This window comes from Acomys minous (genome assembly GCF_964271855.1).
Source record: "Acomys minous genome assembly, chromosome: 10".
NCBI classification, from domain to species: domain Eukaryota; kingdom Metazoa; phylum Chordata; class Mammalia; order Rodentia; family Muridae; genus Acomys; species Acomys minous.
In genome coordinates this window covers 49,066,853-49,092,026 of record NC_140491.1, presented here as the reverse complement: position 1 = coordinate 49,092,026, position 25,174 = coordinate 49,066,853, and the positions used below count along the sequence as shown (strand labels likewise).

The 25,174-nt window shown below is 48.6% G+C and overlaps 1 protein-coding gene and 2 long non-coding RNA genes across 4 annotated transcripts in view; 2 read left to right on the top strand and 1 right to left on the bottom strand.

Moving 5' to 3' along the window:
* The first annotated feature begins 860 nt into the window (after positions 1 to 860).
* The window catches only part of TBC1D10A (TBC1 domain family member 10A), a 31,153-nt gene continuing 6,839 nt past the window's right edge, over positions 861 to 25,174 (top strand). Inside the window, exons 1-3 of one of the 2 annotated variants that reach the window (XM_084798781.1) lie at positions 861 to 1,154; positions 20,512 to 20,611; positions 25,065 to 25,172. In XM_084798781.1, the coding sequence (XP_084654907.1) occupies positions 946 to 1,154; positions 20,512 to 20,611; positions 25,065 to 25,172 (417 nt within the window). In that variant the 5' untranslated portion in view covers positions 861 to 945. Of the gene's footprint in view, positions 1,155 to 3,009; positions 4,556 to 20,511; positions 20,612 to 25,064; positions 25,173 to 25,174 lie in introns of those variants that run through there. The other variant, XM_084798782.1, reaches the window with a different exon arrangement.
* Positions 4,562 to 16,220, top strand: LOC311607165. The gene is made up of 2 exons (XR_014782548.1): positions 4,562 to 4,797; positions 12,287 to 16,220. It is a non-coding gene; the product is annotated as an uncharacterized lncRNA (long non-coding RNA).
* LOC311607167 lies at positions 5,342 to 12,287 on the bottom strand. Its single transcript, XR_014782549.1, has 2 exons — positions 5,493 to 12,287; positions 5,342 to 5,456 (listed from the first exon to the last, which is right to left on the bottom strand). It is a non-coding gene; the product is annotated as an uncharacterized lncRNA (long non-coding RNA).

Here is a 25,174-nt window from a genome sequence, read left to right as displayed (position 1 = left end):
TATAGATGGTTGTGAGCCACCACGTGGTTGCTGGAAAATGAATTCAGGACCTTCAGGATCTTCGGAAGAACAGCCAGTGCTCTTAACCTCTGAGCCATCCACCCCCCACCCCCACTCTTTTTTTATTTTTATTTTTTTTATTTTTTGGTTTTTCGAGACAAAGTTTCTCTGTGTAACAAGTCCTGACTGTCCTGGACTTTCTTTGTAGACCAGACCTGACTGGCCTCGAACTCACAGACATCTACCTGCCTCTGCCTCCCGAGTGCTGGGATCAAAGGCGTGTGCCACCACACCAGGCTTTCAGGCTGACCTTGAACTCATAGAGATCTGCTTGCCTCTGCCTCCCAAGTGCTGGGATTAAAGGCGTGCGCCACCACGCCTGGATCAGTGTTATTCTTATAGAATTGTCCCACGAGCTAATTTATACTCCCCTAAACAGAGCAGTAGAGTGGTTCAGTTCCCTAAACTCAACTTGTGTCTCATCACTGTTCTTCAAAATAAACGAGCGAAGCAGCCCCACCCACGACCCTGTTTCGCAAGGATCCGGCCCATGGAGGCAGAGGCCGGCAGGACCTCCGGGGAAGTCCTGAGCCTTCGGCTGGAGAGCCGCAGCAGGTGACACGCCAGCCCGGGGCCAACCCGGAAAAGCCAGACGAGCTAGTCCAGGTGAGTTTTCGTGATTGGCAGCCGGGGAAGGCGGGTCCCTGTTGACGGTTGTCCCGCCCCCTCACGTCGATCCAGTTGGCGCCGGTCTGGGGGAGGGGCGGAGCCGGGGACCCTCGGCACCCATTGGGCGCGTGGTGGGAGCTCCCTGAGGAGCCGCCCCCAGCTTTGCGGCAGCCAATGGGCGCGGCGCGTGGGCGGGGCGTCGGCAGCGTCGGAGGAGGCCAGGAGGCTGAGGCGACTGAGGTGGCCGCTGGCGCTCTGGTGGCGGGCGCGGCCGGGATGGCGAAAAGCAGCAGAGAGAATGGGCCGCGCGCGCCCGCAGCGGGCGGGAGCCTGTCGGGGACCCGGGAGAGCCTGGCCCAGGGCCCCGACGCCGCCACCGCCGACGAGCTGAGCTCGCTCGGCTCCGACTCCGAGGCCAACGGCTTCGCCGAGCGTCGCATCGACAAGTTCGGCTTCATCGTGGGTTCGCAGGGCGCCGAGGGCGCGTGAGTAGCGCTGGGGTCTGGGCCGGGCGCGGGCCCTGCGCAGGCGTGGGCCTGACCCACCAACGTGTCTTCACTGCCCCATCCCCACGGACGCGCCCCAAGCGGCAGTCTACTTCCTACCTACGGACAGTCAGACCATCCCCTTCCTCCCCGCCCCCCACTCCACCCCTCACCCAACCGACTTGATCCGCTCCCTCCAAAGAGGGCTCCCCGTGCCCTCCCAACTCGGGGATAGCCACCAGCACCAGCTTCTAAACTCACCAGGTCACCCTGGCTTTGCCACCCCCTGACATGCGCACAGATGGCTGCCCCATACTTTTTCCCCACAGCTATTCTCCGTCTCTCCCTCCCTCCCTCACAGAATCCTTGTCCCACCACCTCAGGATCCTTAACCCAGGAAATCTTAAGACTTCAGGACTCCCGGCCGGCCCCACCCCATTCCAGGTCACACTAACCCTCATATCCAGACACATAGGCCTTAAAAGGGTTGACACTGGCCAGCTCCCTCCCAGACAGCCCCGTCTTGTCACCGGCAGTTTCTTTCCATCGTGGAAAGGTCAGAGAATGTCTGTCGGTCTCTCTCTCTCTCTCTCTCTTTCTCTCTCTCTCTCTCTCTCTCTCTCTCTCTCTCACACACACACACACACACACACACACACACCCTCTGCCAAGAGTCAGCTTTGTCCATTTGTCACAGGCAACAGGTGGGCAGACACTCCCCTTTCCTGGTAGTTACATGGTGACAGCACCTCACCTCTAGTACTGTCTGTCAGCTTGATCACTACGGGAGCCAGCCAGTAGACTCCCAGGCTGCTAGGTGTTTATATTTCCTTCCCAAATCCAGATCTCTAGGACAGGAGTAGGAGGGAGACAGCAGGGGCCCCACTCATGTAGCACCCCACCCTTGAGTACCCAGGCACCCCACCAGCTAGTAGAGAAAGGTGAAACAGTGGAGTATCACCTTGCCTCCAAGATGGGCATAGTGGGCTCCGCAGAACGCCTAGAAGCCAGTCCTCCCAGAGGTTGTGGGTGCAATCTGGTGGTCCCCTCAGGAAGATGGCTTCTAGGTCCAACTTATATTCCAGTTGTCTTGTGGTATCTGACTAGTGCTATACTCAGAATGACACACTTTCCTTCCGTTTTGTGCCTCCCAGTTTAGAGAAGACAGGGCCTCACAGTTACCAGGGGAGCCCTACTCCAGGATATATCCCCCCTCTTCTCTGACTGGTTGTGACTGCCCAAGGTGTCCCCAGCTATTTTTGTGACTTACAGAAGTGCTCACCTGTCTTAAGAAACGTACTCCCAGTCGGGCGGTGGTGGCGCATGCCTTTAATCCCAGCACTCGGGAGGCAGAGGCAGGCGGATTTCTTTGAGTTTGAGGCCAGCCTGGTCTACAAAGTGAGTCTAGGACAGCCAGGGCTCTGTTCTACAGAGAAACCCTGTCTTGGAAAAACCAAAGAAAGAAAAAAAGAAACCCACTCCATAAAGTTGTCCCATATAAATGTCACTTCTGTAATATCACCCCCCCACCCCGCCCAAGAGTCTCTTATTTACCAAGCCTCCTCCTCCTTAGCATGAGAAATTTACAAATCTGGGCCTCTGACCTAAATGGAGTTTCCTCCTCCCTCCTGGCTGTCTCTTCCAGCCCCTCCATTCTTGCTCACATTAGGCTAAGCCTAGTCCAGTTCAGAACTCCGAGAGCCCCTCATTCTCACCCTTCACTCTGACTTTGTCCTAGTTTCTTTGGTGTGAGCTTGTGGAAACCTAGAGAGTATTAGGGTGTGTTTCAGTTGGGGCATAGTCATCAGAGGTCAAGAGCCTGGGAGGGGTGAGGTCTTAAGGGGGTGGGAAGGAATTCTCAGTTTTACTTGTGGGGTCTTGGAAGCAACAGCTCAGATTTTCTGGTAAGTTCTAAAGCATTAGAATTCTTCCATGCTTGTTGGACATTTAACCAGATTTCAGAGTGCAGGGTGATGTGATAGAGTGAGGAAGTGTCAGACTTTATGATCATACTCTTCTGGCTTTGTGACCTTGGATAGATCTTGAGTCCCTAGCCTGCTTATTCAAGGGCAAAGGTAGTGCCTATGACCATTGCTATGGAGAAAAACAAAAGTTAGATATATGAAAGCACCCAGCACTGTGTGTGGCATAAGTAGTAGCTCAAGAAATAGTTTTCTTTCTCCTTCTAAGAGACTGAGAAATGAAAAGAAAAGTTAGGGCGTACCCCTGGTATTTGAGCACCTAGCACCATGCCTGGCACAAGTGGTAGCCCCAGAAATAGTTTTCTTCTTCTAAGGGTCTGAGAAATGAAGAGAAAAATTAGGGCGTACCTCTGGTATTTGTGGGAAGTGACGCCCAATGGGAGCAACTCCCTTTGGCTCTCATCCCCAGCCAGGCAGCCAGATATCTATCTTCTCCACCCTCCAACTGCAAACCTGGGATATGGCTGTGCAGATGCCCTCTAAATCTCTGGTGTCTGTGAGGCCAAGGTTGGAGTTAGGTCCCAGCTCTACTTCTGTCGCCCTGCCTTGCTTTCTTCAGCTTGTTGGTTAGCAAAGTCTCTGATTTCAGAAAGTTTGGATCTTCTTTGTTTAGTTTATACTGTGATTCTGAAAAAGCCAAAAGTAAGTCCCTGCCCAAGGCCGTAGAGGGGAAGTTGTGGGAGGTTTCAGGGTGACCGCCCTGAACCTAGTCTCGTGGTTGTGGGCTAGGAGTCCATGTGCTATCCCAGAGAAGTGAAACATTAGCACAAATGGCCTGCCATGGAGGTGATGGGGACTCTGTCTCCAGATTAAAGGTCCATTTCAGACACCCTGGGCCAAAGGTTGTCTCAGTACAGGTCAGTTTTGCTAGTTGCCGAGGACTGTGAGAATAGGAAAGAAATCAGAGGCCTCCTCACTCTAGTGTCTGTTGCATACTGGCCTGAAGTTTATCTAAAATTGTGGACTGAGCTGGAACAGATCTTAAGAAATTGACCAGTGCCATTTATGCCTTTAATCCCAGCACTTGAGAGACAGAGGCAGGAGGATCTCTGTGAGTTTGAGACCAGCCTGGTCTACATAATGAGTTCCAGGACAGCCAGGGTTACACAGAGAAGCCCTGTCTGAAAATGAGAGAGAGAGAGAGAGAGAGAGAGAGAGAGAGAGAGAGAGAGAGAGAGAGAGAAGAGAGAGAAGCTAGTATAACCTTTATATAGAAGATAAAACAGAGACCAGAGAAGCAAAGCTTGTTTAAATTCACACAGCATAATACAGCAGAACTCGAACTTGGATCCAGGATGTCAGAATCCCAGGTCAGGACCAGCTTCACCATCCATCATGATGACCCTTCAGCCTCAGCAGGAAATCTGTAAAACTGACTGGTTGGTTACCCATCTGGTTGGCAGACAGGTAAAACTGAAGGTAACTAACAGGAATCTATCTGCTATCACTTCCTTTGCTTCCTCGTCACTTCATACACCCTCAGCTGTATAGGAGGCTAACAGAACAGCCAGGAAGGGTAAGAGCATGTTGTCATTAGTCTGACTAGCTTAGGGCTGGACCAACCCGCCTTATTCACCTTTTTCCCCTCAGGTCTGCACTGGAGTAAATATGCTCAATATTTATTTTTGTTTTGGCTTTGGTTTTGGTTTTTTCCTGACAGGGTTTCCCTGCATAGCCTTGGCTGTCCTGGACTCTCTTTGTAGACCAGGCTGGCCTTGAACTCACAGCGATCTACCTGCCTCTGCCTTTCGAGGGCAGGGATTAAAGGTGTGTGCCACCATGCCTGGCTTTTGTTTTTATTTCTGTTTTGTCAATATTTATTAATTGGATGATGTACTGGTAGATATTCTAAGCCAGAAAACTGAAAGTGAACTTAGAGATGGCCACTGTCACACAGATAGATGTGACATAAGTGTTAGCATTTCTTTTTCAGTCTGTTAGGAGAAAACCTGAGGCTTGAACCCAGAGTTCCCTATGCTGTTCCACTTTTTCATCTTGTCATTCAGCCTGCTCTGTAGGAAACCTTTAGTGGGACTGAACTGTTCCCTGTCTGCTCTTGAACACTAGCCAAAGGCAAGAAAGCAGCTAGCCCATGAATGACCCTGTGGGTGGCACAGGCACAGACAGAGGCCCTGGCAACGTTAGTTCTGGGTTGGCTCAAGGCTTAGCAGGATAGTGTAACCCCAAAAAGACCAGGGGTTCTGCACAGGGAAGGGTTGTGGAGGGATTGATGTTACCCTTCTATCTCTCGAGGGGAAGAGCAACCTGTCTGATGGCGTCTCTACAACTGAAAGTTGGTCAGGAGAGGGAAAGAAACAAGCTAGATCTCTAGTGGCTGGAGAGGTAAATCCCTAACCTTTCTCTCCTTTTTCCATGTGATTATCAGCGCTGGCCTGAGGCTGGAGCTTCCCACCCAGCCTCAATATGCTCAGTATGTAGGCTAGATGAGTCAGGAGTTATGCTCTTTGGGATCCTGTGAGCATTGGCTTCCTGTTAGGGGAGCAAGTGATTTGAGCTGAGCTCAGGGAGAAACATCTGGAACAGCAGTGTCTTCTTTAATCCTCTGTTCCCTCTACTTCTAACCAATTATGTCAGCCCAGTGACTTTGGAAGTCATAAAACTGGCTTAATTGGCATCCTTACAGATTGGTCTATGCCAGCTTTTGTTGAGGTGGGGCCAGGGCCCTCCTGGCAAGCCAGAGCCTGCCTGTTTGCTGTCATGCCACCACTGCCTTTTTTAGTTTGTAAGCTCAGACTATCCACCTCTCTTGAGCTAATAGAGGTCCCAGGAGGGCATGGAGCTGGCAGTGAGTGGTCTATGGGTAGGCCATTTGGAAGAATACAGCTGTGCATGTGGGACCCAGGTCTTTTACTCTAGACCATGGGCCCTCCCGTGTGTTTCTTCCCACCTCCTTTTACTCAGCCTCGAAGGAGAAGCCAGTTTGATGGCCTTGTTCTGAAGCCTCTGACAAGATCGGACTTGGTAAAGGAGGAGCAGCTCACCAGCTGCTGTCCTGGGAAGGTGCCTGTGTGTCCACTTGCTAGAAACCCTAAGCTGTGGGAAAGAGATAAGCGGTGGAGCCTGCTTGATGGTTTGTCTCCCCAGCATCTGGCCTGAAACATGACCTGGGGGTGGGGGACAACAATGCCTGACTGAGGCTCAGTCACCCAATCTGTTTCCATCGAGGTGGGGGAAGAAGGTAGTCCTGGGCCCTCTCCTAGTACAGCCTCTGGAGCCTGCCTGTCTGCATGACCGTGAAGTTGTTGCCTCATTTCTAAACCTCAGTGTCTCATCCATGAAAAGGTTATGCTAATACTGACTTTTAGGCCTTGCTGTGAGGTTTAAATTAACTGTTGTGTGACAAGAGCCTGGGACAGAGTAGGTGCTCTTAAAGACTAGAGTAGTCAGTGAAGTGAGCTACTTTCATTTCAGGCCACAGTGAGGCCCTGCCCTGTGGGCAGGAGAGAACCCTTATCCAGGTGAACACTGCCCTGAAGGGTGGCAGTCTCCATTCTGAACACAAGCACCTACAGACTTCAGAAAAGAGTGCCCCAAATTTATCACCTGATAAGTCCTGAAGCAGCCAGGCCAGTTTTCATCCTCCCACATGGGTTCTGTTGGGGGGAGTCCTAGAAGGGAGAAAATTGGTCTAGCTGTCCCGCTGGCAAACCAACACTCCTGCTTAGAAGCTCCCTTATCCAGGGTTTTAGGGCAGCCGTCAACTTGCTTTCTTTGTTTCATCTTCCCTTTCTCCATCTCTCCTACTCTGTTCCCTGTCTGGCTCTTCAGAGGCTGGCACACATTGGCTCTCTACTGCTGCTTAGGCAGTGATGGAGGCAGCCGGTGTGGCAGCGGGGGAGCCAGCCAAAGGCTTCGTTTTGCTAGCTTAGCCACATTAGCCATGAGCTTACTTTCCAGACACTCGTTTGAATGCCTCCTCTGCCAGATGCCATGACTGGGACAAGAGCCGAACAAGACATCTCTGTCTTGTTACCCTCAAGGAATTCAGACTGGGTGGAAGACAGAACCACAAACAAATCTGCAATGTTGAGTGATAAAGGCTGTAATTGAGGTGTGCAGCTGCTCTGAGAGTCGACAAGAGGAAGCAGCAGCTTTGCCTACAGGAACATATGAAGACATGCCATTTGATCCTAGCACTCAGAAGGGACACGCAGGGTCTCTTCATTAGATGGTAGAGGGCTGTGTGCAACATTCCACCCCAAAAGCCAGCTGTTTGAGAAGTCTAATGTGCTAAGAGCAGAGGTGGCAGGCAGCATGGAAGCAAGTGTGGGCTGGGAAAAAAGAGGTCAGGCAGACAGCCTTGAATGCCAGCCTGAGTCCTCCTGTGTTTCAGAGGGGCTAGTTGTTGAAGATGGCAGAAAGAGGAACTAGATCACAGGGGGTAAGATTGTCATGAGAGACCAAGATGAGCCAAAAGATTTGGAAGACGTTATACCGAAGTGAGAAAGAGACTGGCACGTCATTAGAGCTTGGACTGTGGCTAGCCCTGTGAGTGACAGGGGTGGAAAGGCCTTTTACAGGGCCTATCCTGGAGCCTTTGCAGTGGGCTGCTGCTGATTTAGCTATGTCATATTCCCAAGGTGCATAGCTTGGCTGGAATGCCCAGGGCACATCAAGGAGCTCTTTGTCTCTCTCTAGCAAGAGAGAGAGTTGGTTGACCTGGCTGGGGGAGGCAGGAGGGTGAGTGACACTGAGCTTTGTGGTTGCTGCCTGGTAAACAAATTAGATGGTAAGAAAATCTGCAAGGAGAGCCAGGCTCCTCTCCAAGGAGCTAGGAGTGAGACTGAGGGCAGAGGAATCCTACCTTAGGGTGGTATGGCAGCTGGGACAGAGGATTTAGGGCTTTCAGCAAAGCATAAACCGATCAAGGGAGGCAGATGACAATCAAGGGCCAGTTCGATTTCGTGGAATATCTTTATTTTCTTCTTCTATCTGGTGTCATGGCTGGGACAGCTGAGTCCTGTACCTATGAGAGGCAAGCTCCTAGGGGCACCACCAAGTTGTAGAGATTAGAGATTCTGACTAGAAACATGGCTTTAGGCTATGGTCTGGGGGAAGTACTCTTAACTAAGCAGAGGGATGTGAAGGTACTGATGCCAGTTTCCCAGTTGACTCCTGGTGGTTGATGGCTCAAGCATGTCCCCTCCATTCAGTCACAGGGCTACTTCCAGCACTTACTATATGCACAGCCCTGGGTCAGCTTCTGGACAGAAACCAGTCTTGCTTTCAAGTGACTTACAGTCTAACAAGGAAGTCATACATTAGACAGGTAGTTACAGGTGTACAAAGGATTGTGAGGCCCAAACAAGATAACTGGATTGAGATCACAGTGCAAAAGCTTCTGAGGAGGGATCAAGAGACCCAAATCCTGGGCCTCCCTGAGCTACTAAGTAGCTGTGTGACCTTAAGGAGGCTCTTGGTATCTCTAAGCCTCAGTTTCCCTGTAGAGAAAATAGAACTCATCTATCTCAAATATTCTGAGAGATGACCTTGGAAAAATGCTTTGGTAGTAGCCCCAACACAAGGGGTCATTGTGGCACATTCCAAAGAAGCCAGTGCTTGGAGCATACTTTGTCCTTCTTATATGAGATGTCCCTTTGTGCACAGGATCAGTGGTCCTCATGCGTGTAGAGATGTGATCAGATTGAAGGGTGCTTTATCTTTTTTAATTTTTAAAACTTCTAGTTTTTGAGGTTATAGTATAATTAAATCATTTTCTCTTTCCTTCCCTCCAAACCCTCACACATACCCCACCCCTTATGGCCACTTTTTCTTTGGTGTGTGTGTGTGTGTGTGTGTGTGTGTGTGTGTGTGTTCCTAAATATATAAATAACCTGCACAATCAATATGTTATTTATATGTGTATGTTTTCAGGACTGACCACTTGGTATTGGATAGCTAATGGGGGAGCTCTTGCCATGGAAAGACTATTTCTCCCACTCTTTAGCATTTCTTAGTTGTCTGTGGTTCTTTGTGTAGGGTGGGATCTGTGTATGCTTTCCTTCTTCCACATTAGCATGTCTGTGGTGTCAGTGTCATCCTTGTTCAGGTCATATTTGGACAGCATGTTGGGAAGACTTCCTGGGTGTATTTATTTATTTTTGAGACAGTGTCTCACTATGTATCACTGGATGGCCTAGAGCCCCTATGTATACCAGGCTGGCTTTGAGCTCAGGGATTTCGGCCAGATTCTGCCTCCTGAGTGCTGGGATGTAAGGTCTGTATCACTACATTGGGCCTTATCTTCTTATTCTCTGGTAACCATTATGGGAGTAATGGGAAATTGATGGAGTAAGAATTATTTTTGCTTCATTTCCAGATAGGGAAACTGACTGAGCAAGTGGTAGATCTGGGCTTGCTCTCTGGGGTCCTGATTTTTCATCCTACTAAAGCTGGTGGCCTCTCCTTCCTCTTCTGTCACAGTCTTAGGATTTGAGGCCAGCCCCAGATATTTACTTTTCCTAACAGGTCTTCTGTGTTGTTTTGGTAGCTGAGTTGTTTCAAGGAAGAATGCAACTCCTGTCCTGTGTCTGCATGTGTGTGCGCGCACACACACACATACTCTGAGATGAGACAGGAATTGCTGAGTGAGGGATCCGGGGAGGGAACATAGTTCTGGGAGCTCTTGCTCTTTCTCAGTGCATCTGGGCCCTGGGCACTGTATGTACAAAGCAATCTTCCTGCCCTCTGGAAAATGCTGGGGTTTTTTGTTTGTTTGTTTGTTTGTTCGATTTTGTTTTTGTTTTTTTCCGTTTTCCTCCTTGCCTTGACTTACAGGGAAGGGCAACCTGGATGTGGGTCTGGGAGAGCCCAAGTTTAAGACACCAGTAAACTTAGCTGTCAGTCTTCCTTCTGACACTTCCAGGCATGTGACTACTCTGAATCCCTAAATAGGACATTGGTGGCTTTGGAAGTGGGAGATGTTAGAAGGAGGATGTTTAAAAGGCACCCAGCACATTATCTGCCACAGTGTAAGGGCTCTGTGTCCTCCATGCATGCTGGCTTTCACACTTAATTTTTATTTTTGTTCTTTTTTGAGACAAGGTTTCTCTGTAGCTCTGGCTGTCCTGGAACCCACTCTGCAGACTAGGCTAGCCTCAAACTCAGAGATCTGTTTGCCTCTGCCTCCCGAGTGCTGGGGTTAAAGATGTACACCACAACTGCCACAAGAACCAGGCGGATCTCTCTGCCTTTAAAGCCACCCTGGTGTGCATAGTGAGACTGTCTTGAGGTACACACATACTCAGAACAGACAGACTCAGTTCTCTCCTTCTCTCCCTCTCTCATTGGACTTATGCTATAGTTTCAAGGAAGTAAGGCAGTATAGGCATGGAGATTCGACTTCTCTTATGTGCTCTGCTCGCTCACCCTATGGTCTTGGGGGTCAGGCCAGTTCCAATCAGCTTGGGGTTAGGAGGTCCCTGACCTACCAGGGCAGGTTGGGAATTCCCCATTAGGGCCTTATTAGTGCCTGGCTTCCTGGCATGCCTAGGTGATTCCGCCATTCCCTCACCATTCCTGTCATAATGCAGTTTCACACAGGAGCTTGTCTAGTAGCCCGGGCTATCCCTTGCTTCTCCTCACTTAATTCTGTGAGATGTGGTATTATTATTATCCCTGTTTTATTTACATCAGCGGAAGCCAAATCCCAGAGCACTAAAGTGACTTGCAGAGTGTCTCACACTGCTTGTGGGTTGAAGTTCATTGAGCTCTAGGCTCCTGGGATCAAAGCTTGTGTGCATCCAGCTGAGTAGACAACACTGAGTGCTGAAGTGGCTGGGTACACTAACTGGGATAGTCAGAGAAGAGCAGAGGGTCTAGCCTCACCTGCCAGGGCTTGCTTGCCATAAACCTGAGGCAGCGATTAGCTTGCTGAAAATCTGAGTTTTCCCATCTGCCAAGTGGGGTTGGTAATTGGAGAATGCATCTCCTGGGCTTTGTTACCAGGGTTAAATGAAATGTCAATTGGATGCTGAGCAGTGTCTGGTGCTTAGCAAATGCCTCCTAAGTGTTATAACAGACATTCAGTTACCTAATTGGATAGAACTGCACTGTTGTAAAAGGCCATCCTCAAGCAGATCTGAGTACGGCCCTGTTCTGGCCTCAAGCAAGACCTAAGCTGGTGTTAGGCTGCAGAGGGACTGCTCCTACTGTGTTTCATCTGTCTGTCTCAAGGCTGAGAACTCAGGCCTTAGGTCACAAAACAAATTGGTCACCACGTGTTGATCAAGTGTCAGCCAGGTACTAGGTAATGTTTTGCAAAGAATGGCCTGATGGGGCTCTCTAGGAGCATACTTCCTTAAGGAATGCTGCCTCAGCAGAGCAGAGGTCAGGTGGGGAAGCTGCTCTGCTGGACCGCTCACATTCCCGGCACAAGCCATGCCCTTCCTATTAACTTGCACTTGGACATGCTGGGCCTTTTGCCTTGTATGCTCTTTCCTCCTTTCTCAGCCTCCCCACTTCCTGTCAGCCGTCAAACCCCAATTTAAAATCAGCTCCTAAACATCTCCATCTTTGCCCTGGGGACTTCTTGCAGATTCCTAGAACCTTTCACAAGCTCTGTGCTAGCACTTTGTGTGAGTTATTTATCTGCCCAGCTGCCTCTCTGCAACTTTGGCTTCCTCAAGGGCAGCGGCTGTATTTTATTCATCTTTATAGCAAGGATCTGGAGAGATGTGTATGGGATGCAGTGTGTTGATTGTGTTGCCCTGAAGCAGTTAGAGGCGATATAGAGATGAGAGGCAGTTTTGAATGAGGTCTTCAGTGGTGAGTGGGAGCCAGTTAGAAGTGGAGGGAGGCTGAGAGAAGTGGCTCAGAGAGCGCACACCTAGAGGTAAAGCCAGGAGTGAAGAGAATGATGTGCCAGGGGCAGAAGGGTTAGAGAGCCAGGGCCTACGAGTTCTGTTTGAGAGGGAGGGCAGTAGGCAGCCATGAAGAAGTTCCAGCAAGGAGGGACTTCATGGACACAGTGAGTTTGGACGGTTAGGTGAGATCTATTAATAAGAGTTAACAGTTTATTTAGCCAGGCATGGTGGCGCACGCCTTTAATTCCAGCACTCAGGAGGCAGAGGCAGGAGGATCTCTGTGAATTCAAGGCCAGCCTGGTCTACAAAAGCAAGTCCAGGACAGCCAAGGCTACACAGAGAAGCCCTGTCTCCAAAAACAAAACAAAAAAGAAAAAGAAAAAAAGAGTTAACAGTTTGGTAAGGATGGCTTGGGGAGTCACACATAGATCAGAGTGGACTCTGGGCATCAACAGGGGAGACTGTGAGCCAGATACCCAGTCACAGGCAGAAAATTTCAAGAACCACTCTGCCTGACCAGGGTTGAGTTTTGGGGAAGTGATGTCTTCTGCTAAGAAAAGGCTCCACAACTTCCTGTAGTTGGTAGGGAGAGCTGTCCTGGGGATTCTGCTATCTGGACCTTTTCCAGTTCAGAAGAAGAGGGATTCCTTGGTTTTTGGAGTCTGCAAGCCAGCAGGGTGGAGCTGAGCAGAGAGGAGAGCTGGGCAGAGGCCCAGGATGCCAAGGCCAGTGAAGGGTGGAGAGAACCTGTTTACCATTGTGCACTGACCCAGAGCCAGAAGGAGCAGAGCCAATAAATGCCTCATGGGAAAGAGAGGCAGGCCCAGAACTTGCCTCCACTGGGAATGAGGGAGACTAAAGCAAGCCAGACTCTCCCACCCAGGAGCCACTGACAGCCAGCTCCAAGGCAGAATGGCCAGGCCACAGGAGGGAGCACTAGACTACTGTAGCCATCACCTTTTCCCTATCACTCTCCACATGTCCTTGGGCAAGTCACTTAACCCTCTGGGCCGCAAACCTCCCCAACGTCTGGAAAGGGGATTTTTTGGGGGAGGGTTTCAGATAGGGTTTCTCTGTATAGCCTTGGCTGTCCTGGACTCATTTTGTAGACCAGGCTGGCCTCAGACTCTCAGAGATCCCCCTGCCTCTGCTTTCTGAGTGGTGGGATTAAAGGCATGCGCCACCACACCTGGTGGAAAGGGTGTGACCTGCCTATCAGTACCATCCCTAACCTACCATCTCCCGTATTCTGATTTCCTTTCTATGAAACTACTTGGCCTGTCTCAAAAACCCCAAAACCAAACCAAAAAACCTAACTGGCTATGAAGCTATGTGTACTTAGAGGCATTACTGCCTTTTACAGTAATAAACTCTGGAAGTGACCACCCAGTGTGTAAAGCAGGCCAGCCTCTTTATCCTCATTTTACTTCCCAACTCCCCTTCCCCAACTGTCTTTGGACTCATGATTAACCATATTTTCTCTGTATATTCCTAATTTTCCTCACTTTGGTGGGACTTCCTCAGCGACTTAGTCTTTATCTTAGAGGCTCGGTGTGAAAAGCTTTTGTCATGTTCTTCTTTTTCACCTTAAAGGATAGGGGAAAGTAGGGAAAGGAAGTATGACAAAGGCAGAGTCTGTTATTTGGGTACTTTATATTTGTTCGACAGGTTTGTGTCTGAGTAGTAGCCTCCACTTGCAGGATATCTGATGTGAGCAGATTACTTAACCATGCTGAATGGAGGGAATAGGAACTATTTCCTGGGGGCATTTGCATGCCCTGTAGTGGCTCAGCAGAGTTAGCACATAGCCAGTTCTTGAAACATGTCATCTTTACAGCTGCTCCCTGGGCAGGTGACATAGCCACCTTGTTACAGATGAGAGACTGGAAGCTTAGGGAGTGGAGAAACCCTTCTCAGAGTTGTAAAGTGAGAGAAGCCAGAGATTATACTTTATGTGTCATAGAGTAAACGACATAATCTTGTGGGCCTCTGTTACTTCCTAGGTAAAATGGGGCTGATCTTATTCTGCTTACCTCCAGGAACTGCATTTAGAGACTGATCAGATAAGAAAATGAGCATGAAAGTTCTGTCTGCAAATATAAGTTGTAAACTAGCTGCCTATCCGCAGCATGTGTTTATTCCTCACTGTAGTCCTGTGTAGTACACGCTGTGTATTGTGGTCCCATGAACGATGAAGGAGAGTTGGGGATGCGGCTCAGTGATGACACGGGCCCAGGGTTTAAACCCAGAAATCAGGTTGGGGGAAAGTACCAGCTAATAGATGAAGGAACTGTAGTGCATTCCTAGGTCAGTTGATTTCAGATAGCCCCAGTCTATTTTCTTCCATGTCCATTTAGTATCCCTGACAAGTGAGATGAAAAGCATCAGTCCTGTGGTCTGTGGCTTTAGGAAGAATCTGCTTAGGGTCCAGGGAATGAAGCGTGTAGGAGGGGGACCAGGGTATATCTTCCACAAAGGATTTAAGGGTCCTAGGCCAAGCCAAGGGGTTGAGAGCAGAAGTCTAAAGGGACAGGGGAGAGAAACTTCCAGGAACCTTAGGAACTGGGTTTGTGCCTTTGAGCTTTTGGAAGCTTCTAGCTTCTGAATTTTGGGACAGCTTACAGAAAGTGGGGTGCATGAAGTGTCCTGACCACCTTGGGCCACAGAATGGCACCGCAAGCTAGGTCTGGTAGTCTTGGAGCCTGGCAGGACCTGTGGTCAATTGCCATCTTTGTCTCCTCTGAGCTTCCCTCCTCAGGAGGCAGAACTATTGGCACACAGCAGATGGCCTAGGCATACCATTTCCAGCTGAGGTCATACTTGCCAGCAGTGCCTGTCCGTTGGCTTTGCTGGGCGGAGTTACGCATAGGCAGACTACTCACTATAGCTGTGAGAACACAGGGTGGGAGTTAGACTGTCTCTAAGAGCCTGCAGGCCAGGGTAAAGCCACGCAACAGCATCTAGAAGAGGGCCCAGTTTCCCCACAGACTCCTGCAGGGAGTCAGAGGCAATGCGTGAGTTATGTGGCAGAGAGAGGCTCTGGTTCAGCCACTTATCTACTAGTTTTGTGACTGCCTGAATCACTCTGATCTAGTCAACTTTCTTTACTGTGCAAATGGAAATGATAGTTAGTCTATGAGGGCTCCTTTTCAATGGGCATTAGAGAGACAGAAAATTACTATAGATAGAAGCGCCTTGTATGCCTGAATATAATGCATGCACAAGTAATAATGTCATACAGAAAACCAGAAATAGGAGTTACTGCAGAAGCTCAAGACCTGATTCAGTTGGGAGAGATAGTGCTAAGCAATATGAACAAATCCATACTGTAATGAACACTCGTTTCAGACTAATGTCTTATTCTTTCATGCTTAGGTACTTTAATCAGTTTCAGAGGATTATATGTAACTTTAAATTTTCTTTTCTATATTTAGTGTGTGTGTGTGTGTGTGTGTGTGTGTGTGTGTGTGTGTGTGTGTACTTACATTGTGCATGATCAAAGGAAAACTTAAAGGAGTCCACCATGCGGGTCTCAGGGATCGAACTCTAGTTGTCAAGCTTGGAGGCAAGTACCTTCACCCACTGAATCATCTCACTGTCCCATAAGTAGCTTTTTGTTTGCTTGGGTCTCAGTCTGTGGTCCAGCCTAGCCTCAAACTCATGGCATTCCTCCTGCCTCAGCCTCTCGGGTGCTGGAATGTATGCCACTATGCCCAGATTATCTAACTTTTAAAAACATGTGAAATTGATTTGAAAAATCAGAATTAAAAAAAAAGAAAAACCAGAATGCATATTTAAACATGTAAGGATAGCTTGTTTCACAAAACATTTCAGTTATGTGTAGGTATACAAAGTATAAAATATGGATCTTACTATGGGTCTCAGTTTAAAGTATGAGAAACAGTGTTCTAGGCCAGGGTAAAGGTCTGTAAGTTGGAGAACAGTTAGAGGCATTTGGGCACACAGATGGGCATCTTCCTATGAGGATGCTGTGGACCCAGCTTCTGGAGGTGTAGGACTATATATAGTGTAGTAAAGAACACGGCCATAGCCGGGCGGTGGTGGTGCACGCCTTTAATCCCAGCACTTGGGAGGCAGAGGCAGGTGGATCTCTGTGAGTTCGAGGCCAGCCTGGTCTACAAAGTGAGTCTAGGGCAGCCAAGGCTACACAGAGCAACCCTGTCTGGAAAAACGAAAACAGGGGAAAAAAAAAAAAAAAAAGAACATGGCCATGGAGTCAAATAGCCCTGGGTTTAGTATCAGCTATGCTCTTCTACAAGGTTCTTAACTTAATAAAAAAATAATAAGTCTGGGATTCTACTATTAATGGGGAGAGTGATGTTGTCCTGCGGTTATTAAGGAAATGTACATGTGATAAACACATGTGAGAGAAAGGAATTAGTTAAGTAGTAAATGATGTATAAATACTAACTACTGTTGTTGATGTTGCTATTATTGCTGGTGTTGGAGGTTTTGATGGTATATGAGGCCCTGAAAGGTTGCTGTGACTGAGAGAAGAGGGAAGAAAGAACACTCCGGACCAGGGTAGATGGGTGACAAGGGATAATAAGTATGTGTGTGTCTCATATAAGAGGGCATGAGCATTGTATAGCTCCAGAAAGCAGGGTTGAAGTTACCGGGAGAAGATAGCAGGAGATTTTTGTCCAAGCGTGGGAAGGAACATTTAGCAGTAGAACCTGTTCAGCAACAGGATGGCTGCCCCTGGGGGGAGAGCACTAGCCCTGGTGCAGTTCGATAAAGACAGGCCCCAGAGCTTGTTCTTTGGATACAGAAGCCCACCCCCGGCCACCTTTAGGAAAGTGAGTGTGCTGCTGATCTGAGGTGTCCCCCACAGAACATCCAGTCAGCTTCTCTCCCCACCAGCACTTGGCTCACACATTCTGTACTGTCAGAGAAGCCGTCTTAGGGCATTTACACCACCATGTTGTTTGAAGTGTTCTCCTCCTCCCAGCTTCATCCTACATCCCTCTTGGCATCCTTTCAGAGTCAGTTCACACTGTAGCCTGTTCGCGTATAAAACAAAACAAGCACAGAAAAGGAAGAGGGGCTGCTTGTTGGCTTGGGTGTTTGGTTTGGTTTTGGTTTTTAGATTTTATTCTTATTTACTGTGTATGGATGTTTTGTCTGCATGTATGTCTAAGCACCAGTGCCTGTGGATGCCAGAAGAGGGCATTAGATCCTCTGGATGAGAGTTATAGACAGCTGGTAGCTGTCATATGGGTGCTGGGAACCAAACCCACTTACTCTGGAAGAGCAACCAGTGCTCTTAACTGCTGGACCATCTCTTTAGCCTCCATGAGACTTTGTTGTTATAGAAAGAATTCCTTCATCCAGAATAGATAGTGTCTGGGATCCTGACTGACTCTACTGAAGGGTCCTTTAACCTGATTTTCCTTAATGGACATCTTGTATGGGAAGACAAACCACCTGTAGTTAATGTCCTGAGTGCTAGGGACTGTGCTTGTGTCTGCCTTCCCAATATCCAAATTAAAGTTCTATTGCAAGAGAAGCCATTTAAATGAGTGTAGTTCCTCAAAATGTTGCCAGTTTGAGGTTCTAAATTTAAAACAGATCTTCTGATTGATAAACACATTGAGAGCAGTATCAGTTGTTTGTCTTTCTGAGCTCTTGCCTAATCATTGGTACAACCTAGACTCAGTGCTGTCTTAGAATCCAGGAAACAGGACCTTTTGTTTTTTACCCTATTTGAATTCTGGTTTGATGTTTGACATTGAGCCTTTGAAACTGCCAAAGCTATCATCTGGCGTCAGTTGAAAGAGCTCTCAGTATGTTCCTCTGTGTTTGCAGTTGGTAGGATAGGTATCTCTGAGGTTCTACAGTCATATTTTACCAATAAAGCCAGATCCCAGGGTTGAGGTGCCATTTAGGCCGAGATTTAATCATGTGGGGAGTCTTTGGTAACTAACAATTTCAGTAGTTTGTTTTTTGAGATAGGGTTTCTCTGTGTAGCATTGGCTGTACTGGACTCACTTTGTAGACCAGGCTGGCCTCAGACTCACAAAGATCTGTCTGCCTCTGCCTCCCAAGTGCTGGGATTAAAGGTGTGCGCCACCACACCTGGTTCAGTTTCATCTCTGAGCCTTAGTTTCCTTATCTGCACAGAGGACGCAGTCAGATGTTATCACAGTCATAACTGCTAGTACTTCCTGTTGACTGTGTGGGCACTCTATCCTCTGTTTAGTTAAGTAGAAGGCTCTTGCCTGACTTGTTGCATAACTGAATACTGTTATTGCTATACGCCATTGTGGCTGGGGGTATAGGGACCTTTGGTTTCTGTTTCTTGTGTATTTGGGGGTTGCCTGAACATGTGTCCTTTTTTTGTTTTGTTTTGTTTTTTGTTTTTGTTTTTCGAGACAGGGTCTCTCTATGTATCCTTGGCTGTCCTGGGCTCACTTTGTAAACCAGGCTGGCCTCGAACTCACAGCAATATACTTGCCTCTGCCTCCGGAGTGCTGGGATTAAAGGCGTGCCCTACCACGCTTGGCTGTGTATCTTTTTTAAATTACTTGACCTAAAGGCTTGAGCACTGCTTTGTTGTTATCAAAGAGAGAAATAAACAAGAATCTTTGTGCTTTGGTTCTGCCTCTAGGTGGTGAGAGATAGCAGCAGTTTGAGGCACAGTGCCTTGTGTATTGAGGGGTCTGGTTTATTACCCTAAACAAGTTCCTTCTCAACTGTTGAGTTCAGGCTCCATTCCTCAGATAAAGTGCACTGGATAAGAGGACTCGCCTTTTTGTGTCCTGGAGGCCTCAGCTCTGCCAGGGCCCCTCCCTCTGCTCTTGCAACCAGTAAAAGTCACAGCAGCATGTTTCCTTCCGGTAGAGAGAATCAGAAACTCCAAGCCCAGGCCAGGCCCAGCTCCACTATGCCCTGTTCCTGAGAGCTCCCTGGAGCTGCTTCAAGTGCCTTCCACCCTGGGCCCCTTCAGGGAAGTCAGATTGGACTGGATGCCAGCTTTAGGCTACATAGGATCTCACTTGGAATTGAGTCTCAGGCTCTTTGCTGATTTTCTGTTTGGCTCTGAGGGGAATACCCTCCCTGGGTATTTTAACTTCTCTGAGCCTATTTCCTCTTCTGTAATTAAGCCTTTCTTAATACTGTCACATACTTTAATTTTTTTGTAATGATTTATTTATTTTTTATTTTATGTGCACTGGTATTTTACCTGGCTGTCTGGTCCCCTGCAACTGGAACTACTCACAGTTGTGAGCTGCCATGTACCCACTGGGAATTGAACCCAGTTCTTCTGGAAGTACAGCCAGTGCTCTTAACCACTGAGCTATCTTTTCAGCCCGTTTCGTTTTATTTTTTTACTGGAGGTCATATTTCCAAGACTGGCTTTAAACTCCTGTCTGAGAGCTGAGATGATGCTCAGTGTATAAAATACTATTTTCCTTTCTTTTTTTCTAGTGGTACTGAGAATTGAGCACAGTGCCTGACACATGCTAGGCAAGCTCTACCACTGAGCTACATTCACCAGACCAAGTACTTTCTTACTTGAAAAGCAAAAAACAAAACACTTCACAGAAGCACCATAAATGTAATTGGATTTTGATAATCTAATAAAGTTCATTTAAGGAAGCTATGTGTGTGAGAGAATTGCACATGTACGTTTTGTGTTGTGTTTGTCTGCTTTGCCATTACTCTGTAGGCTGGATAAGAAAGCGTATGTAGTATGCCTGCACTACATATGTTTGTCTCCTTCTCTTCTTTGTCCTTGAGAGTTGTGTGAACTTCTGTATCCTCAGGGCTTACTCCCCTAGGAAGCCTCCTCAGTGACTGCTCTCTACGTAAGACAGGGACTGCTACCCAGCCCACCTCTGCCGTTTTTTGGTGCTAATCTGCTTGCACTGAGTCTCAGCACCCATCAAATGTCAATTCCACAAGGGACCTGGGAACAAGAATCTTATTAGCCTGCCTAGAACTGACACAGCTGCTCAGTCAGTAGCAGTACAAATACAGGAGGTAGTATTTGAAGGGACTTTGAAGTGTCTGTATGATTTTAATATGTGGAGACAACTTGGGGAGCATTCTAGCCAAGAGATTGGCATGAGTAGAGGTTGCGTGGTGGGAAAGAGCAAGGGTGTAACTAGGGAAAGTCTGAGTAACGAGCTTGGCTCGGGTGAAGAGGTGAGCATGTTATTTCTGTAGTTGTTTGACTAGTTTTTGCATCCAGCTTTACTGGCCCCCTGAAGAGGCTTATTTACTAAGGCAGGCCCAAGACAGGAATGCTTGACTTCAGTGCACAGAGGCACATACTCAGCCTTTGCCCCAGAGAGGCAAGGTGTCCCTCTCCCCTTGACACATTGGGAGAATAGGCACTTGCACCTGTTGTATGTGGCCTGTGACTTTTGTGGCAGGGGCAGAATTCTGCTCATCTGCAGTAGAGCATCATGGGTCTGCAGAGAGAAAGCAGTGGGCTATAGGGCTGGCCAGGTTAGTGGCTGGGACCAAAACAGGGCCTTTGTTTCTCTAGACACATCTGATGCTCTTCCCTCTGATCCACAGGCTGGAGGAAGTGCCCCTGGAGGTGCTGAGGCAGAGGGAGTCCAAGTGGCTGGACATGCTCAACAACTGGGACAAATGGATGGCCAAAAAGCACAAAAAGGTAAGGGCCTGGCCTTGGCTGGGAGTTAGCAGTCCGCGGAGGAAAAGGAAAAGGATGAACTTCACTGCAGCCAAATAGGGACTCTCAACTGCCAGGCTAGGCTGCCTTACATGTCCTCCTTTGGTCACGTGGTGAATGACTTCAGAGAAGAGCCACATAGAACTTTGTCCTGGAGTTAAACCTCAAAGCCACACTGTAGCCAACAGCCCTCAGCAGTAATTTTGCTTTATTCCTGCCAAACTTGTGGGAGAATTTTTAGGGTTCATATCTTGACCTCAGTAATCTAGTTAACATCCCAATTAAGTTAATAGTGGCATTCTTGCTCTACCAGTGACCTAAGACTTGCAGTCAGGCAGTAAACTCTAGTGTCTGCCCTATTGACCACTGTAGTGAGGGCCTTCTTCATGCCTAGACATGTTAATGGTTTTCCTCATGTCCTGACCAGAGTGAAAAGAAAGAAAAAGAGACCCTACAGTTTACAAGTAGTTTTATAAAAATGAGACTGCCCATCCCTGTCCAATTAGACTGTCCTTAGGTACTGGTGCTCATCGTCTGGGAACACCACACCCACCCACCTTTCTGAAGTTGTGTGTCCATGTCCTTGGGAGCCCTTTGCCTGCCCCTTCATGGCCACAGCCTCTGCACAAATTTCCAAAGTTAGCTTGTTGCCCCCTGTCGTAGCTAACACACTGGTCTAGTTCTGCTTGCTCAGGGCTGAAAGTCTGGGGTAAGTGTGGGCTCAGTCTCACACCATTTCATGCGTGAGCTGTATAAGTCAGGCGAAGACATCTTCCTCTTTTCAGACTCAGAGGCATTAGTCTAGTAGGCGTGAGGATCCCTACAAGGTGGCAACAGGAAGCGCTTCACAGACTACCAAGGGGGAGAAGCTCAAACAGGCCTGGGCTCCTCCTGATGCTCTGTGTAGGATTGGGGATGGAGTTCAGAGATAGAATATGTATAGGATAGAATATGACAGAATAGAATAGAATAAGGAAAGAAAGAATCTCCCCACTCCCTTTCCCTCTCTCCTTCTCTTCCTCCCATGGGGGGCCTGTTTGCCTGTGTGCATGCATGCATGTTCCTCTGTGGATGAGGCTGATCTCCAACTCCAGCTGTAGTTCTGCTGCCTGCTGAGTGCTGGGATTATAGGCATGCGCCATCATACCTGGCAAACTCAGTATGTTTAGGACACTTATTCTCCAGTTCTTCTCTGGCTAACTTTGGAGTCCCACCTTATCCTTCCTCTAGTTCTTACCCTGAGCTGTAGCTAGCTCTGCACCTCTCTTTTGTAGCTGTGGAGAGCACTCAGCAGCCCTTCCTTCTCCCTTTGGCTTCCCCTGCACTGTGGGTAGGGGCGAAGGGTTGCCTTTGCCCAGTGAGGCCTTCAGTGACACGCTTTATCCCACTGTACTCAGAGGCCCAGACCCCAGCTGTAGCCACATGGGGCTCTGCCCTGGTAACTCTTGCCTGGCTCTGGAAGCGTGGATTCTTCACTCAGGAAGTCATGACACAGGAAGGATAATAACCATTTTTGGAAGTGGGCTCAGACCCAACATTTCTCCTGAACTCACCCCTAGTCCTGTTAGGAGGGCGCCTTCTTCCACCTCCCAGTTGTGCTTAGGACAGAAGTGAGGGAGGGGCTGCAGGCAGTCAGGGCTTTGCCTTTCCAGAGTCCAGAAGGCAAGGGTGTGGCTTCACTTGCTGTCATCGGTGACCTTTAAGTTAGCTATAGATACTGGTAATTTTTTTAGTATTCTGGCAGCACTTCCTCACATGTGTTATCCTAACTTATTCTGCCTGTCCTCCCTAAGGCAGGCTGATGGCTGTCTAAGGCACAGGGGTCTAGGAAAGGGTGGCTGTGCTCTTGACTCTCCATCCCCTGCCCTGGCATCTGTGAGGGCATCACAATGGGCTGAATGTGCTCCAGGACTGTCCTCAGAACGCATGTGCGCTGGGTTATGGGAAGGATGTCTTATGCTGACCTTGCCCAAGTGCGGGACTTATTTATTTATTTATTTTTTTTTTTCAAGACCCGGTTTCTCAAGCCCGGCATGGTGGCGCACGCCTTTAATCCCAGCACTCGGAAGGCAGAGGCAGGCGGATGGCTGTGAGTTCGAGGCCAGCCTGATCTACAAAGTGAGTCCAGGACGGCCAAGGCTAACACAGAGAGACCCTAGGGGGGGAGGGCAGGGGAAGACCCAGTTTCTCTGTGTAGCCTTCACTGTCCTGGATCGCTTCATAGACCAGACTGGCCTCGAACTCACAGCGATCCACCTGCCTCTGTCTCCCAAGCGCTGGGATTAAAAGTGTGCGCCACCAGCTCCCGGCCCAAGTATGGGATCTTGAAGGACCCGAGGCTTTGGGATGTCCTATGTCCCACTGCTAAAACCTGCCCAAAGTAATTTCCTTAAGATGACCATTGTCCCCAGTGTCTGGTGCAGTTCTCTTCCGCTCTCTTTTCTCCTAGTTTTCAAGCAGTCAGAAGCCCCAGCTTGGCTCTTGTGAGTAACTAGCTGCTCTTCCTTACCGACTGTGTTCTACAGCCTGCTGCCTGTCTCTTTCTTAGTCCTTAACTTGACCTAAACTCTGGAAAGTTTTCTCTTATGCTGGTCATCAGGAAGGTCCTTTGTGCCCCTCTTATGAGGCTTCAAATGGGACTGTTTGGGGGGCTTTCCAGTTGAGGAGAAGTTAGGCACAACTGAAGCCCTTGGCTTCTCTGTGGCAAGTGTCTTTCTGGGACTCTGTGGAGAGAAAGCCCTACAGGAGGCACATTTCCTCCTCTAACAGAGCTTCTTCAGGCTGGCAGAGGGATACGTAATGTCATTCAGATCTTAAAGCAGGTGAGAAGTGGTTGATCCGAGGTTGGTGTAGGATTCAAACCAACAGCAGCTGTTCTCATGCCACAAGCACTTGTCTTCTTGATCTCAGGCCAGGCTGCTTAGTACAGAGGTGAGGGAGGGTCAGTGTCTCTCAGCTTTGTCCTCTCTGCCATTGTCCCACAAGCCCAGGCCCTCTGCCTTTGCACTCACACACCTGGTAGGTGAGATAGCTGCCCTGAGAACTTCATTTTGAGATCAAGCCCATGAGGAGCCTACTCCTTCCACCGATCAGTCTCTGAAGAACTAGTGAGGTAGAAAGAACACACAGCTCAGAGTAGAGGAGGTAGGGTTTCTGACTGTGATAATAAGTTTTCCCCATTATGAGAAAAATGTTCTGTTCTTTGTTTTGTATTTGTTTTAAATTTTTATTTAGGTATATATTGTACATTGAGCATATCCCCACTTGTACCCCTTTCCTTTAATATCCTTTGTTCCCTTACAGTTTTGTGTCTTCTTAAAAGACATGGTAGTAGGCCAGCCATGGTAGCATATGCCTTTACTTTGTGGATCTCTATGAGTGCAAGGCCAACCTGGACTATACAGCAAGTTCCAGGCTAGCCTCCCTCTGCTTCCCAAGCATTGGGATTGGAGGCATGTGAATAAAAATGAGGACATGGCCACTCCAAGGTATGGTTGAAGAGAAGTTTTTGATTGATTGGTTTGGTTTGGTTTTTAGAGACATGGTTTCCCTGTCTGGACTCATTTTGTAGACCAGGCTGGCCTTGAACTCACAGAGATCTGCATACTTCTGCCTCCCAAGTGCTGGGACTAAAGGTGTGTGCCACCGTACCAGGCAAGGATAAGGTTTTTATTGTAGATATGAGAGAGTATAGCCAGAGGCATCTGGAAGAGTCCAGAACAGGGAGAGAAAAGTAGACTGAACATGGCAAGCAGACTGAACTGGGCAATGAGGGGGTGATGGTGAGAGAGAAAGAGAAGAAAGAGGGGCCAGAAGGGACGAGGAACCAAGAGCAGAGAGGATCAAGAGAGCTCTGGCCAATTTGTCAGGCTTTATAGGGAAGAGGACCTGGGAGAAGGGAAGCAGCAAAGGCCTTGGGACTGTAGAAGTTTAAGGAAGGGGACATGATGAGAAGAGCTGAGCTGAGCCACAGATACTGAGTGAACCTAGAGCCCTTCATTTGCTTTGATGGCTCATAGGCACCACAGTTAACTGCCTGTCCTGGTTTTTTTTTTCCCTCCCAGATCTGACAGCATGCACCACCATGCTTGGCTTCTTTGTATGAGGGATTTGAGGAAAGTTTGGTGTCTGCAAGGATCCCAGAACCTGTCTCCCATGAATACTAAGGGCTGACTATAGTTCTGGGGTCCAGATCTGTGGCTGACCTCCGAAATGCCTGTGTTGTCTGTATTAGAGACTGTGTACTCTGCCATCACCTGGTGGCAGCATGTCTAATTGCAGTCCCCATCCCCTCCATGGGCTCAGCATTGCAGTGCAGGAAAGCCCTAGTTCTTCCTTTTCTGCTTCTGTCGACATGCTCAGTGAAGGCCCACCAAGCCTTGGCAGAGGAGCTGCCAGGTGGATGCGTGAGCACAGCTGTCCTTTTGATTTTCAGATTCGTCTTCGGTGTCAGAAGGGCATCCCACCTTCTCTGCGGGGACGGGCTTGGCAGTACCTGTCAGGAGGCAAGGTGAAGCTTCAGCAGAACCCTGGAAAATTTGATGT